The sequence below is a fragment of the Odontesthes bonariensis genome, chromosome 19, assembly GCF_027942865.1.
Source record: "Odontesthes bonariensis isolate fOdoBon6 chromosome 19, fOdoBon6.hap1, whole genome shotgun sequence".
Classification (NCBI taxonomy): Eukaryota; Metazoa; Chordata; class Actinopteri; order Atheriniformes; family Atherinopsidae; genus Odontesthes; species Odontesthes bonariensis.
This window is the reverse complement of record NC_134524.1, coordinates 5,802,255-5,817,112: the sequence shown is the minus strand read 5'-3', so window position 1 is coordinate 5,817,112 and position 14,858 is coordinate 5,802,255. Positions and strand designations below refer to the sequence as shown.

General features: G+C 40.8%; 1 protein-coding gene across 1 annotated transcript in view; it reads right to left on the bottom strand.

The window, feature by feature from the left end:
* LOC142369510 (Fc receptor-like protein 5) overlaps positions 1-14,858 on the bottom strand; it is a 49,899-nt gene that overhangs the window by 25,557 nt on the left and 9,484 nt on the right. The window contains exons 10-12 of the mRNA XM_075451854.1: positions 1,420-1,683; positions 1,035-1,337; positions 227-499 (exon numbers count right to left, since the gene is read on the bottom strand). Coding sequence (XP_075307969.1) covers positions 227-499; positions 1,035-1,337; positions 1,420-1,683 — 840 coding nt within the window. The remainder of the gene's footprint in view (positions 1-226; positions 500-1,034; positions 1,338-1,419; positions 1,684-14,858) is intronic.

The following is a 14,858-nucleotide window of genomic DNA, read 5'->3' as shown; positions in this document are numbered from 1 at the left end:
CGTGAAAGGTGACATTAAAACTTCAAGCTCTCCTGTAAAGTAAGACAACAGCAAACCAAAGTGCTTTCCAGTGAACCTTAAGAGCAAACTACGCAGCAGGATCAAGAGACAAATGCTCACCGAGAAAGTTCATGTTGTATGGATATGACATGTTCAGGTACAGTTAATGATGTGATGCTTAAATACAAGACAAAGTGAAAGAAAAAGAACATTTATCATAACGTACTCTGCACAGTTATGTTGACTGCGTTGCTGAACTCTCCTGATCCAGACTCACACCAGAACACATTATTACCAGACCAGAGACTCTTTATGTTACATGAGGATCCAGTCATTGTCCCCCATACTGACTCAGAGCAGTGTAACAGGTATCCTGCTTCTGTAATCCTCCTCACTCTCCACTCAGCAGATTTTCCTTCACAGTTCAGTGACACAGGATCACCTCTGAAGTGTTGAACTCTGTCAGGACTCACTGTGAGAGACGCTGCTGGATGAAGATCTGAAAAACATGTGATGAGATTTCACCAAAGCAGAGAGAAACATAACCAGTGCTTCATTACAGATATTCATTTGGTTTATTTTGTTCTTCATCTGAACATCAGCGCACACATTTCAACAAGCTGATCTGCCTGACCACAACACAAAGTGTGTTTTAACTGTCTGTTAGTGCAACCGATACAGTAAGTGATTTATTCACAGTGAAAGCATTCCTTCTGCTCACTGAGAGGACAGAAACAAACTGACTTGCACAAGCTGATCAAACTGTGATTTCCACCTTAAAAACCTTCAGTGTGTTTTAAATGATAAACTCAATCTGATCGTCTTTCAGACATACAAGTGAACGTTTGAATTTCCAGTATTTCACTGCTTCACCTGATCAGGGTTTTCTTCTTATTAATGTCTGCTGTTCTTCCATTGGTGGAAAATGAATGTAGCGATCATCAACACGAGTGTTGGTTTTAAACATCGTGTAGGTCTCTGATAAAAGAATAGCTGAATTAAAGTGAAAGCATCACTTTCAGAAACAAACTGACCTGCAGACCAGAGAATCTCTGGGTGACTGTAATCAGTGTGATACACTGGGTCTCCTCTCCCAGCTCTACACACATATCCTGCTGTGTGTGTCTGTCCATGAATGATGTAGGAACCATGTTCAGTCCCAGTGTTGCTATGAGGCAGCAGCTCATAGCTGTAAGAGCTTTCAGACGGATCAGGAACAGCTTTATACCAGTAGAACCTCCATCCTGCAGACGGATGTTCAACCTGACAGCTCAGAGTTACTGAGGCTCCAGGACTCAGCCATGATGGAGACACAATGAGGACAGGCCGGGGTTTATCTGATGGAGAGAGACAGAACAGATAGAAAAGAAGTCTGTAACCCTGGATTAAAAAGCTGTAACTTTAACATTTTTAACTTACCTGATACAGTTACAGTGATGACATCACTCCACTGTGTTAGAAAAAGCTGGTCCCTTCTGCCCCGGCAGCTGTATCCTCCACTGTCAGTAGCTCTGCTGATCCTGTATTCACTGGATGTTGGAGGTCTATTTAACCTGGCTGGTCTCCATTCATACATCCACTGAGTTCCTCCACCTCCCTGGATCTCACATCTGGCAGTGACGGTCTCACCGCTGTATATCTGAGCCCAGCTGGGCTGCAGGATCACTGTGGCCTTAATGGAAACTGCTCACATAAAAATATTCAGATAGAAGACCAACACACACAGAAAACCAACAGAAATATGCTTTGATTCTATTTCCTGTTATTGGACACTGTTCATCTATGTATCTATTTCATAAATCTTCATGAACATTTAAATAACTGTAGTTTGTTTGCTTTTTGGAGCAACATTTCTCAGTATTTACTGACTTACTGATCAGTTATTTCTACAGTTTTTATTTCCATCCTGTTCAGTGCTTTTTCATGATGTTTAACAGCAGCACAAAGAGCAGAAAGTTCAAGTGTTGAAGTGTTTCAATTCTAAAACTGATGAACAAGAAGAGATTAAGGAAATCCAGATGTAATAAATGAGAGAAGAAGATTCTGCCACTCTTGTGTTGAATCTGAACAAAACATGAAGAGTCTCAAACATCAGAGGTATCAGTAGGAGTTACTGTCATATAATCATTGTTTCATTCATTTTCTTTTTGTTGTTGGGACCAAAATGCTCTTTTCTACATGACTGAGAAACAGATGAAAACTTATTTTATTTCAGAACAAATGAATAAACTCACGAGTTTCCTCAATGGTGACATCACTGCTGACTTCTGAGTAGAAACCTGGTTCTCCTCCTCCTCCTCCTCCTCTTCCTCCTCTGCAGTGGTACAGACCTCCCTGTGACACTGTGATGACCTCACTGTTTGTTCCGGGCTGAGCTGCAGAATAGGCTGACCCACCTCTGAACCAGTCAAACCTCCATCCATCAGAGCGGTCCACAGAGCAGGTCAGTGTCACACTGCCCCCTGCTGGTATGGTTCTTCTCTCTGCTGTCAGTGTGGCTCTGGGTTTACTTTCTGTCTAGTTCAGATTTTTTTAAATGAATTAATCAGAATGTGACTTGATTCAGTTTGTTTAAATATTACTAACAGACTGAAATATTTCTGGTTAACAATAAAAACAAATATTCACAAATAAAAGCTTCAGTTCTTTTTGCCGCATCCACTTATTTCCCTCAAATGTTCCACTGCCCTGCGTGCTGTCTCCTCTTTCTGTTCTCAAACTAAAATAAATCAGTTCATCACTGAGCTTCCTGGCAGCAGCTGGATCAGTGTTGAACGGAGAAATGTTTCCTTCGTCATTTCTAAATCAGTGAAACACATCAAAATATGATATTTCATGATGAATTGTGGACAGTTTAACTCACGTGACCCTTTCAGAGTGAAGCCTTCGCTCCATTCTGTTAAGAGATAGTCTCTTCTGCCCCTACAGCTGTATTCTCTGCTGTTGGACTCTGCGATGATCCTGTATTCACTGGATGTTGGAGCATTTGTGTTGGTTGGTCTCCATTCATATTCCCACCCTCTGTTATCAGCTCCCTGGATCTCACATCTGAGGCTGACGGTCTCACCGCTGTATATCTGAGCCCAGCTGGGCTGCAGGATCACTGTGGCCTTAATAGAAACTGTTGACACTAAAAACACAGTTAGGACACAAAGAAAAGAGGTGAGAAATAACACAGAAACACAGGACTGTTTTCAGCTTTAGTTGCTCTGCTTTATGGTAAATTATTAAAACAACTGTGATATTTATACAATGAGGGAACTCATCAGGTGTTTAGAGCTTGAAGTGTGTGACTCCAGTACTTTAAATGACATTTTAACATGACCACAGGCTGATTTTAGAATTAAACATCTACAATGTTTCTGGAGCTTCAGTTTACACACCTCAAAGTCACAATGAAACAAGAACAGATGTAACAATGTGGAATTAAATTAAAGCTGTTTCCCTTCCAACAGAGTTCATCATAAGAAGGTTTCACAGCTGAATGATCTTTAACCTTTTATCCACTGGCTGTGGATGGAACCTTGTTTTTCTTACACACCAAACTAAAACTTGTTCTTCTTCATGTAGATGTGGTCAAATCCTGGGATTGAATTATTCATTTGATACTTTTTAATAATATGCTCAAAATGGATTTTCTCCTGTTCTCAGATTCCATGATGTTTTATTCCAAATTAAATTTCTAAACTCACCAGTTTGGTAAATGATGACGGCGTCACTCATAGATGTGACTAAGTTAGTCTCTCTTTTAATCCCTCTGCAGACGTATTTTCCTCCCTCAGTGACACTGAAAACTCCATTATTGTCAGTAACTGCTATGTGCTGATCTGCAGATGAGGTACGTCTCCAGAGCTCATATCTGAGGCCTGCAGGATCCTTCACAGAACAGGTCAGTTTCACACTGCCCCCTGCTGGTATGATGTTTCTGTCTGCTGTCAGAGTGGGTTTGATTTTAAGTTCTGTAAGTTAGAAAAAACACATGATGTGAATCATCTCTTAAACCTTTCACAGACATCAGCTCAGAACTAAACTGAACACCAGTGAAGACTTTGGATCACATGTCAGAAAGCTCTCTGATCTGATCAGTAACATCAAAACACCAAATCAGGGAACAGTCTTTGGATGAATTTGTTCATCCTTTCAGAAAACTCCACAGATTTATAGTTTATTTGTCATAAGTCATTTCAGCTGAATATGAGGGCCTTGTACACATTTAAAGTGAAACATTTCTAATTCAAAATTCTTCATTTCTAACTTTGGCAGCTCTGACAGGTGACACCGAAAACCTTCAGCTGCACTCAATGCTGCTCTGTTTATTGTAAATTTGACTCATTTTTGTTCATTTATTAAAAAAAAAAGGTCATATTTATCCCATTAGAGTCCCAATAACACCCATCCATTTTCTATAGCTGCTCAGAAACAAACAGCCGTGCACGCTCACTCGCAGGGTTCATTTAGAACATGCATGTTTTTGGATGATGGCAGGAAGCCAGAGTACCCAGCTGGGGTTCACACCAGGAACCCTCTTGCTGCGAGGCGACGGTGCTAACCACCACACCACGTGTGTCCTCACAAAGATCACAGACTCTGCAACTGATACACATTTATTCATTTTTTAATCTAATGAAATTAACAGAGTGAAAAATGCCAAAAATCTATCCGTACAAAGATAAACGAGAGGATAATTAGTAGATAAATACGATACTGAATATAGATGTGAGACCAAAGCAGAGAGGGATGTTAGTCTAACCTTCAGCATATCCATCGATGGGTGTTCTGAGCACTACAATAAAGATTAAAACTGGGTTAGATGTGTTAATCTGACAGAGAATCTAAAATGAATCAGATGAAAAACACTCTAGGCCAACAACAGAAGAACAAAAAGGAATTAGGAATAGAAAATATGAAAGAAATTACGTTTAAAACTAAAACTGAACCATAAATGAAACAATCCCCATGTAAGTTGCATTCTGCTCCTCTAAACTAAAGCAACAGTTTTTCATAGAATCATGTCTGCTCTCCTCAATCTCTCACAGAAACACAATGAAGCAAAGAATCACTGTAATTCTCACTGTTTAGAAACATTTTCTCTGATCTGCCAACAGAAAGGCAGTGATGTACTTACAGAAAAAGCCCAGCACACAGAGCAAAGTGTGGCCCATCCTCACATCCGACCCTGCTGCACAGCTGCTCAGAAAGTCGTCTGCTTCACATGAACAAAACGTCTGAAGAAGTTACAACTGATACGTGTGTGAGGATAAAAGCTTTCAAACTTCTGCAAACCATGGCCCTCCTTTGCTTCCTTCCTTTTCACACTGAACTCAGACAGCATCAGTTGACAGCAGGTGTTTGATGAGTCATTTCCTGTCCAATGCAGACATAAATTACCTGCTTTCATGTGCAAAGATCTGTTCCTGGTTTATAAAAAGATAAAGATTTAACAAGCATAGCAGTAAATATGGAAAAGGAAAGCTTTTGTGTGGAAACATGTTCGTTTATGCAGTTATTCCATTCAGGTTTGCTGAAAACATTTAGTCCTTTCTGCTGTTTTTGCTGTTGCATGCTCTACTTTTAGATGTGGCATCACTAATACAGATACTTCCTCACCACTGCCATGCAACTGGCTTCTACACTGCTCTGCTGACCTCTTCCCTCTGTCTCAGACACCTTCACTGTATTCAACCAGCTCTTCAGCCTTTCCCTCCATGTCTGCTGAGTTGTGTAACGGTTTGAGAGATCCTGCATTTCCTAAAACACCTAAACACACAGTATTTGGCTTCCAAGGCCCAAGAACAAACCATCAGGCCAACTCTCCACTTCCTCTTCGCACACATTGAGGCACGAGAGCAGCAATTAACACATTAACCACATTCAGTTCAGAGCTATCTGACCTACAATAAACTGTGAAACATGTTACACTTTTTTCTGTTCAGTGGCTTAATATGGTGCATTCATTTTATTATTTATTTACCTGTGGATGCCGTCTGCATCCTGCAGTGACACATGTGGGAGGCACCTTAAAGACTCAGTGGCCTTCATCCTCACAACTACATGGCCGTCAGACAGGCAGCGCAGGCGAGTCTGAGGCTGACGGCTCAGACCGACATTCAGCTGTCTGAGCTGAACCAGTGGACTCTGTCCCAGCGGTAAGAGCTGACATGAAGCTGCTGCTGAGGTGCAGTCTGTGAAGCGTCTTGTAATGAAAGCTCAGCAGCATAAGCTCTGCCTGTGTTCTTTTCTCTGGGTTCTCTCGTTGACAGAAGAAGTCGGAGAGGACTGCGCTGGAGCAGGGATCTGGTGTCGTCCCTGCTGCATCCATCACCTGTCAGTCCTGACCTCGTGTAAAGGGGCTGTCCTTGTCCCACATGAATCAAGGTTAGTTTTATACATTTACACACAGGTTTAGTAATATATCTTCAATCAATTTTTCCCATTTGTTGTCTTTGTTATTGTTATCACTGACTCTCTGAATCTGGCCTGCACTGTGCTGTGAGCATTGCTGTGTAACACTAGAGGTGAGCAGTGGTAGTACCCCTGGGCACCACTCAGTGTTGTCTGCCTTTCCACAGGCAGCCTCTGCTTCCTTTTTCTAGTGGTTCAAGGGCTCCAAAGTTTCATCAAAGGATTCGCAAGAGAAGTCTTGGTTCGTCCTTTTTTCTCTCTTCAGGTCAGATCCTCTGCACAGATATCTGAATCTTCATCTACACCTGACTGCTGTTGTGTTCACTCAGATTTCTTCCGGAATAACTAATAAAATTCTTGTGATTTGATAAGTTTACAGAAGGGATGCGACAGCTGGTCTTTGAATATTTATCTGCTGTAAGTGTGCATCCAGCTACAGGCCGATCTGTACCCTGTCTTTACCTAAAACAGCGACCTCACAATGTATTTCTTTAGCTTCAGCATGAAAATGAGGGAATAGAAAACACTAGGCGACATGTGCACTACCCTAAAAAGCACCATCCTGTATTTACTCCTGACAGACACAGAAAACAGACCGAGTTCAAGATGTAAAGCAAAGAGAAAATGATGTTGACTTTTTCTACCTTCTTGTTTTCACATGATGTTCAGACAAAAAAAAAAACATCCTCTTGTACGTCCCACAAACTATCATTCTTATTCTGACTATATGCACATGTAGGTCATATCCAGTTTGTATCACATATAGATTCTAATATATACTTTATCATGTATAAAATAATATTTAAAAGTGATAACAAGTGATGATCACAGCAGCTACAGTCTGTGGCCACTTACTCAGCTTCACTTGTACTGTGAACACAGTTTGTGAGGTTAAAAGCTTTACTTCTTTTCTATTTTCTGATGAGATACCGGATCTCCTTATTATCCTCAGACTCATGCAGGATTTACATGGTTTAAAACTGGAACTCCAAAAATCCAACATACGCCCCCGTCCCTCCTGAACAAGCTGGAAAGATTTCACCCACGCCTCCTCAAACTCCTGGTGGTGTCAGGGATCACAAAGGAGCAAGATGTTGAGGAGGGAATCTAGGACTGAAGAGGCGAGGATGGGTAATGAAGAAAGTAAAAGGGTGATTGATAACTAAACTAAACGCACTGCCAGGGGGCAGGAATAAAAAACTACAAACTAAACTGAAATGGAACAAAAGAATGACAAACTGTTTTTAAAAACAACAACAAGGAAATCACTTCTGGGATGAGCACGAAAACAGCAGCACCAAAAAAGTAACATACACGATCAAACCGTGAAACGAGGGGCTCTGCCTTGTTGGCCATTAGTGGGAACTGAGACCCCATCCTCTGTCCCTCCTTCTAGTGGAAAGGCACTCAACAAAATGAAGTCAGACCAGAACATTTGAAATGAAGAGATTAAAAGTAGCAATATCTGCTAATTTATCATCTGTCATACAGAGGAGTTAAATTACACAGTGTTGGCTGGACTCCACTCAGGTCTGGCCCTGGATCTGTGTGTGTTTTTCACGTTCAGCACCATGGACAGAGGCAGCCAGAGCTTTGAATAACGTTAGAAATGAAGTTGTTATGAAAGTCCTCTGATCAGCTGTTCAGGATCTGTGACCGCACACAATTTAGAAGTGTTAAGATGGCATGAATTCAGTTTAAAGTCCGTCTCCGGCTGGTACATATCCTCTAAAAACTCATTTGTGTACCCCGCAATCGTAAATTTAGCTTTTTTTTTTTTAAGATTTTGCCAGGAAATCTGTTTTGTGTGATTTCTCTCAAACAAATAAAAGTCAGTTCTGTCTTTATTCTCGCCTTGTATCTTTGTCTTTGTCTTATTGTAAGTCGCTTTGGATAAAAGCGTCTGCAGAATGACCGTAATGTAATGTAATGTAATGTAATGTAATGTGCATCATGAATGCGTGTGTCAGTGTAAGGACGTTGTTTACGCTCCTCTCTCGTGCTGCTTTATTGTTCATCATTTAGCCCACACATGAACACTGATTTTGATCAATAAATCTGTCATTTATTGAACACACTGAAATATATAAACTAAGGCTCTGTCACTGTAGGAATTCTTTAATGAGTTAAACAGAAAAACATGTACTTGCATATCGTTCACGGTTTCGACATGCCTTTTCTGCTCGTAGGTGCATGAGCTCTGAATGTGGTCAGTGTGGTAATTCTTGCTGTCATGCATGTGAGGAGGAACTTAAAGGTTGCCCTGTCAGTTTGATCTTACTCCATGTATATCAGGGCTTTACATCAGTTTCTGGGATGTCTGTAGCAACACGAGTTAAAAAGAAAAGCATTTCAAAGCTGTCAGAAATGCATGATTTCAAAAAACATTTAATGCTTTTATCTTACAGTTTTACATCAATGTCAGACTCACAGGATGTTTCACATTTTATATGAATGTCTAAAAATGAACGTCATGACTTAAACCCTTAAGATAGAAATCATGCTTTCTGATGTTGTCGCGGACTGTTTTGCATTTTCAGTCACAAAACTCTGGCAGTTCTTCCTTTTTGAAGTCCTGTGGGTTACAGGATGGAGCCTCCATGGATTAGACTTATTCATCCAGCAGATGCTCAGTAAGATGAGGATGTGGGGAGTCTGGATTCTGTCTCAAGGCCTGGGACTCTTTGATGTGTTACTTAAAATGTTCTTGAGCTGGTTTTGCAGTGTGGTCCACTGCTGGGAAGGCAGCTGCCATCATGCCATCCTTCCTGGTGATGATGGAGGGATGAAACTATTCAAACTTTCTCCTCCTTTTTACCCTGTCCTACATCCTTGACATCTCCTCCTGAACTCATCTGGATTTGGGGTCTTATTCCAGGTATTACTTAAGTTTTGGACAACTCTATCAACTGCTTCCTTTTTCTATTGGTTCAAGGGCTCCAAGGTTTCACCAAAGGATTCACAAGAGAAGTCTTCTGCCAGATGCTCTGCACAGATATCTGAATCTTCATCTACACCTGACTGCTGTTGTATTCACTCAGATTTCTTCCAGAATAACCAATAAAATTCTTGTGATTTGATAAGTTTACAGAAGGGATGCGACAGCTACAGGCCGATCTGTACCCTGTCTTTACCTAAAACAGTGACCTCACGATGTATTTCTTTAGCTTCAGCATGAAAATGAGGGAATAGAAAACACTAGGCGACATGTGCACTACCCTATGAGCACCATCATGTACACTGGAATAAATGCCCCTCCATAAATAAGTAAAAAAAACAGCAAATACGAGACGTTTTTGCTTGAAATAAGCAAATAAATCTGCCAATGGAACTAGTGAAAATCAGCTTGTTTATCGGACTCTGGGCTGTATTTCTTTGGATATTACTTAGGATCAAACCCGGTGATGGTGAGTGCAATATATTTGGAGGTTGAAGGTAACATTTTTTCATTTTTGTATGTTTGGAATATGGATTTTGTTGGATAGCTGTCAAAATAACATGACTGCCTGCCTGCCTTGTAGAAGGGACCCCTGAATTAACACAGCTCATTCTGGGTGGTCTCAGTGTTTTCCTCTTCATGGTCATCGCTGGTCTGGTTGTCAAAATCAAAAAGCTGCAGACAGGTAGTTGCTAAAGAGAGATAATAATTCTTACTGCTTTTTAAAGAAATGTGTAATAATAATGAATGATTGTCAGTTATCTGACCAGATGTGTTGTTTGTCTCTTAGTTCGCTTCGAACAGAACATACGGAGGACAGAGGTAATAACTGCTGTCTATTGACATCCATCTCAAATTCTATCAAGTCATGTGTGATTCTTTTTATTCCTAAAAATCCATCCATGTGATGCAAAGTGTTCTTATTCTCAGAGCTCAGACTCAGACGATGTGAACTATGCGGCACTGACTTTTCGTCCGGCAACAAACAGAATCAGAAGACCGGAAACAGAATAAGTGGAGACGCACTCGTCATTTATGTTCCTGTCAGGCGCAATAACAAGGAGGTAAAAGCAAGGATTCTTTTCTGTGAGGTGTAGAGTTGCTCCTTTGATTACATTGCAGCTGCTTTGTGGTTGGTTGTCTCTTTGTTCTTACTTGGATGCTAAAAGATATAAATGATATAAAATGGGGCCCAGGCTCTAAGATGACAGCTTCTCTACTCTAACTCAGGTGTGGCTGCAGGTTTTTGTTCCAACCCTGCAGCAGCACAGCTGACTTGTTTCAGTCAATCAACTGAAGTTCTTAACCAAAAACCTGGTTAAGAACAAACTTTAGAACCTGGAACAAAAACCTGCAGCCACACCGGCCCTTTCACGGATCAGTTTGACACCCCTGCTCTAACTGAACCATTATGGTCAAAATCAAATCAAATCAAATTTATTTATATAGCACATTTCATTTACAAAACAATTCAAAGTGCTTTACTTAAAATAAAAGCGTTGCAGCAGGGAGTGGAAGAAGCATTAAAAATACATAAAATAATATAAAGAGAAACAAATAAAATTATTTAAATGAATTTAAAAACCAGCAACAGTCCAGATAAGTTCAAATATATCGTGCAGATTTCATGCATAGACACATGAGAAAAGAAATGTTTTTAACCTGGATTTAAAAATGTCTCCATTTGGTGAAAGTTTAATCTCCACTGGCAGTTTGTTCCACTTGTTTGCAGCATAACAGCTAAATGCTGCTTCTCCATGTTTAGTCTGGCTGAGTCCTTGGATCTAAGAGCTCTGCTGGGTTTATATTCTCTGAACATATCACAGATTGTAAACCATCAGCAGGCTTTTAAAATCTATTCTGTGACTGACTGGAAGCCAGAGTAAAGATTTTAAAGCTGCTGTGATGTGTTCAGATCTCTTAGTCCGGGTTAAAACTCCAGCAGCAGCGTTCTGGATGAGCTGCAGATGTTTAATGCTCTTTTTGGGAAGTCCAGTTAAAAGAGCGTTACAGTAATGGAGTCTGCTGGAGATGAATGCATGGATGAGTTTCTCCTGTTCTTTTTGGGGGAGGAAACCTTTAATTCTGTTGATGTTTCTGAGGTGGTAAAAAGCTGCCTTGGTGACAGCTTTGATGTGGCTGCTGAAAGTCAGATCTGAGTCTATCAACACTCCGAGGTTTCCAACTCAGTCAGTGATTGTAAGGTCCCGAGTCTCGAGATATTTAAGATATCTCTCTCATCCAGGTGTTTACTTCCTCCAGACACTGACACAGTACGTCTGCTGGGCTGCAGTCGTCCAGTGACAGAGACACATAAAGTTGTGTATCGTCTGCATAACTGTGATAATTGATGTTAAAGTTCTGCAATATCTGACCCAAAGGGAGCATATACAAGTTAAAAAGAAGAGGTCCAAGAATTGACCCCTGGGGGACTCCACAAGTCATGGCCTTATCTTCTGCATATCTTCTGTGCACTGCTCTGATAGTCGTGCTTCATTCAGTATCTCTCTCGTCTGTCTTTATCTGGACTGTATTTTTATAGATTTTACATGAACATTGAATCAAACTTTTAAATATTAAGATTAACCCAGTTGTTCAGATGATTCTAAAATCAGTGTTTCAGCCCTATAGGCCTCTGGAGAAGTGACTCAACCTCCCTCCTTTATGCAAAGTCGAATGTGTCATCACCCACTCAGGATTGGCTCTTTTTACCCTTCTGATGGCGCACCTCCTTCTATGAAAGGATCCTGCAGAGAGTCGTTCAACAGGCAGCCATGGTTTGGTGTGCAGTTTGGAGTCACGAAGATTCTTTTATGTTTTGATTATTTATTGATTTGAGTTCCCCTTGTTCCCTTGATGAACCTTTAAATTCCAACTTTCCACCTGGACATCTTTTATGTAACTTCCCTCTAACCCTCGCAGAGCAGGGTCATAACAGTCAGTCTCAGATTTATCTTTGAAAGGATGAGTTTTAGTTTAGCCTCATAATTTATGAAATGTAACGATTATCTTGTAAATATTATTCTCGAGCAACTTTTAGATGGACTGAGGTTTTTCCTTTTTGATGCTCTTGCAGAAGAATGTGATGTTTGTGTAACGGTCACATAATGTCAGTGTGCTTCTCTGTGAATGTATGCTGCCCCCAGGTGGACTGAGAACAGCAGCGCAGACGGGATCTGATGCTTCATCACATCAGTCTGTACAGATGAAATGTAGGAGGAGCCTCCATCACTTGATTTAACAGCCCTCTTTTGCTTGGTCCAAAAATCTCATCTGTAAATAAGCAAAGAGTTTCGACACAGAAGTAAAACATTTAATACAACTGATCAGCTGAGCAGCCATGTGTACAGTTTAATGATATACAGTGGAAACCGCTTATAGTGGTCACGGATATAGTAATCAACCGCTTATATGGATCAAAAGGCTTGGGACGGAATCATTTCTATACAAATGCTGTTTAAATAATTCGTTTATAGTGATCAAGAAATCCGCTTATAATGTTCATTTTTGGCCATTTTATGAATGTAAACATGTGCAAAAATAATTTTAAAACTACGTGTAGCTATTTTATTTTTTACTTCCTTGATTCCTTTCTGGACGTCTGCTTCTGCCTCGCTAGCCAACGTAACGAGCTGACACCGGGCAGCAAGCGCGCGAATCATGGCTGGAAAAAGGAAGTCATGGAGGAGCATGTGTCCGAGGATGGGTGCTGGAGAGCGGATTGAATGCGCGTGTGACCGCTGGAAGCTCCAGGCTGGTTCTTGTAAGATGGGAGGCCGGTGTTCATTCGATTTCTCCTACTTGTCGAGAATTGCTACTTTGTGGTTTTGCGCATGCCCCGAGCCGATTTTCTAAGTTTCGTTTTCACGCCAAGTAGCACAAATCGACAGAACACTGGCACGGAGGAGCATAGATCCGAGCAGGGGTGCTGAAAGGCGGATTGAATTCAAACTTTATTTTCTGACTTGTAAGAAAAAAAATGCACCGGCGGCACAGCAGAGAATAAGTAACGTACTGTATTTGAGTTAGCCTAGTTATGCCTAGTCAGCCTAGTTAGCCTAGTTATGTCTGCGCACTGCGCAGTACTGTAATTAAATTTGCATTATAATAAAATTCAGTAAATGCTGAAGCTATCCGTTTTATTTAGTTTTTCTCATTGAAAAACGATACAAATGGCATTTAGATGATATTCTCCATAAAAAATAAGTGAAATACCTGTACTGTAATACAACTTCGGTTTTAGTAATCAACCGCTTATAGTGTTCAAATTGGCTCTGGACCAACGTGATCACTATAAGCGGTTTCCACTGTATTTAAAAAAAAAAGCTCATACAAATCAAAACTATGCCTGAATAGTCAGGTGAAGAGTTTGTGGTGATAAGTTAAATAAGATTATGTCACAGTCACCCCTTTAAAGCGGAACTCCGGGGCATTTGAAGCGTGTTTCCATTGCTAGAGGTTGTCAAATACTGATACTAGGACACAGAGAGGTCCAGATCTGCGCTCCCTGTGTGGAGATTGCTCTGTCCGCACAGCATGTCATGCGAGGCTAATACGTGGTGGCTAGGGGCAAGCGCTAACCCTTCCACGTAAAACAACAACTTGCACACTGCAGAAACGTCACACCACTTTATAACCCATCCGACAATAAAGTCACAAGCCTTACCATCAAAACCATATGCATGGTTCTCACATTACTGGCATGGGGACGTTACAAAACAACTTTATAAACAGCATGGAACTCACCGGCTGGTTGTAGGCTCGCGCATGAGAAAGCCCAGAAGAGTCGATGGAGAATAATCCCATATACAAAACAATTATCTTCTCTAGAAAAACTGCGTTCAAGTATTTAAAACATTACAACAATACATGCCCAGTAATATTCTTGTAATGTTTTAAATACTTGAACGCAGTTTTTCTAGAGAAAATAATTGTTTTGTATATGGGATTATCGTCCATCGACTCTTTTGGGCTTTCACATGCGCGAGCCTACAACCAGCCGGTGAGTTACATGCTGTTTATAAAGTTGTTTTGTAACGTCCCCATGCCAGTAATGTGAGAACCATGCATATGGTTTTGATGGTAAGGCTTGTGACTTTATTGTCGGATGGTTTATAAAGTGGTGTGACGTTTCTGCAGTGTGCAAGTTGTTGTTTTACGTGGAAGGGTTAGCGCTTGCCCCTTAGCCACCACGTTTTAGCCTTGCATGACATGCTGTGCGGACAGAGCGATCTTCACACAGGGAGCGCAGATCTGGACCTCTGTGTCCTACTATCAGTATTTGACAACCTCTAGCAATGGAAACACGCTTCAAATGCCCCGGAGTTCCCCTTTAAGTAATTAAACCAAAAGGTCAGACGGAGCAAAACCAAACAAGACTTATAGGTAGGGATGCACCGATCCGCAATCTTAACCATAAAAATATAACAAGTGTAACTGGTTCAGTCGGGGCAATTAGGGATTCAAAATCCAATGCAAAACAAAATACTAAATGAGAAAGGAGCTGAAATTGAGTAAA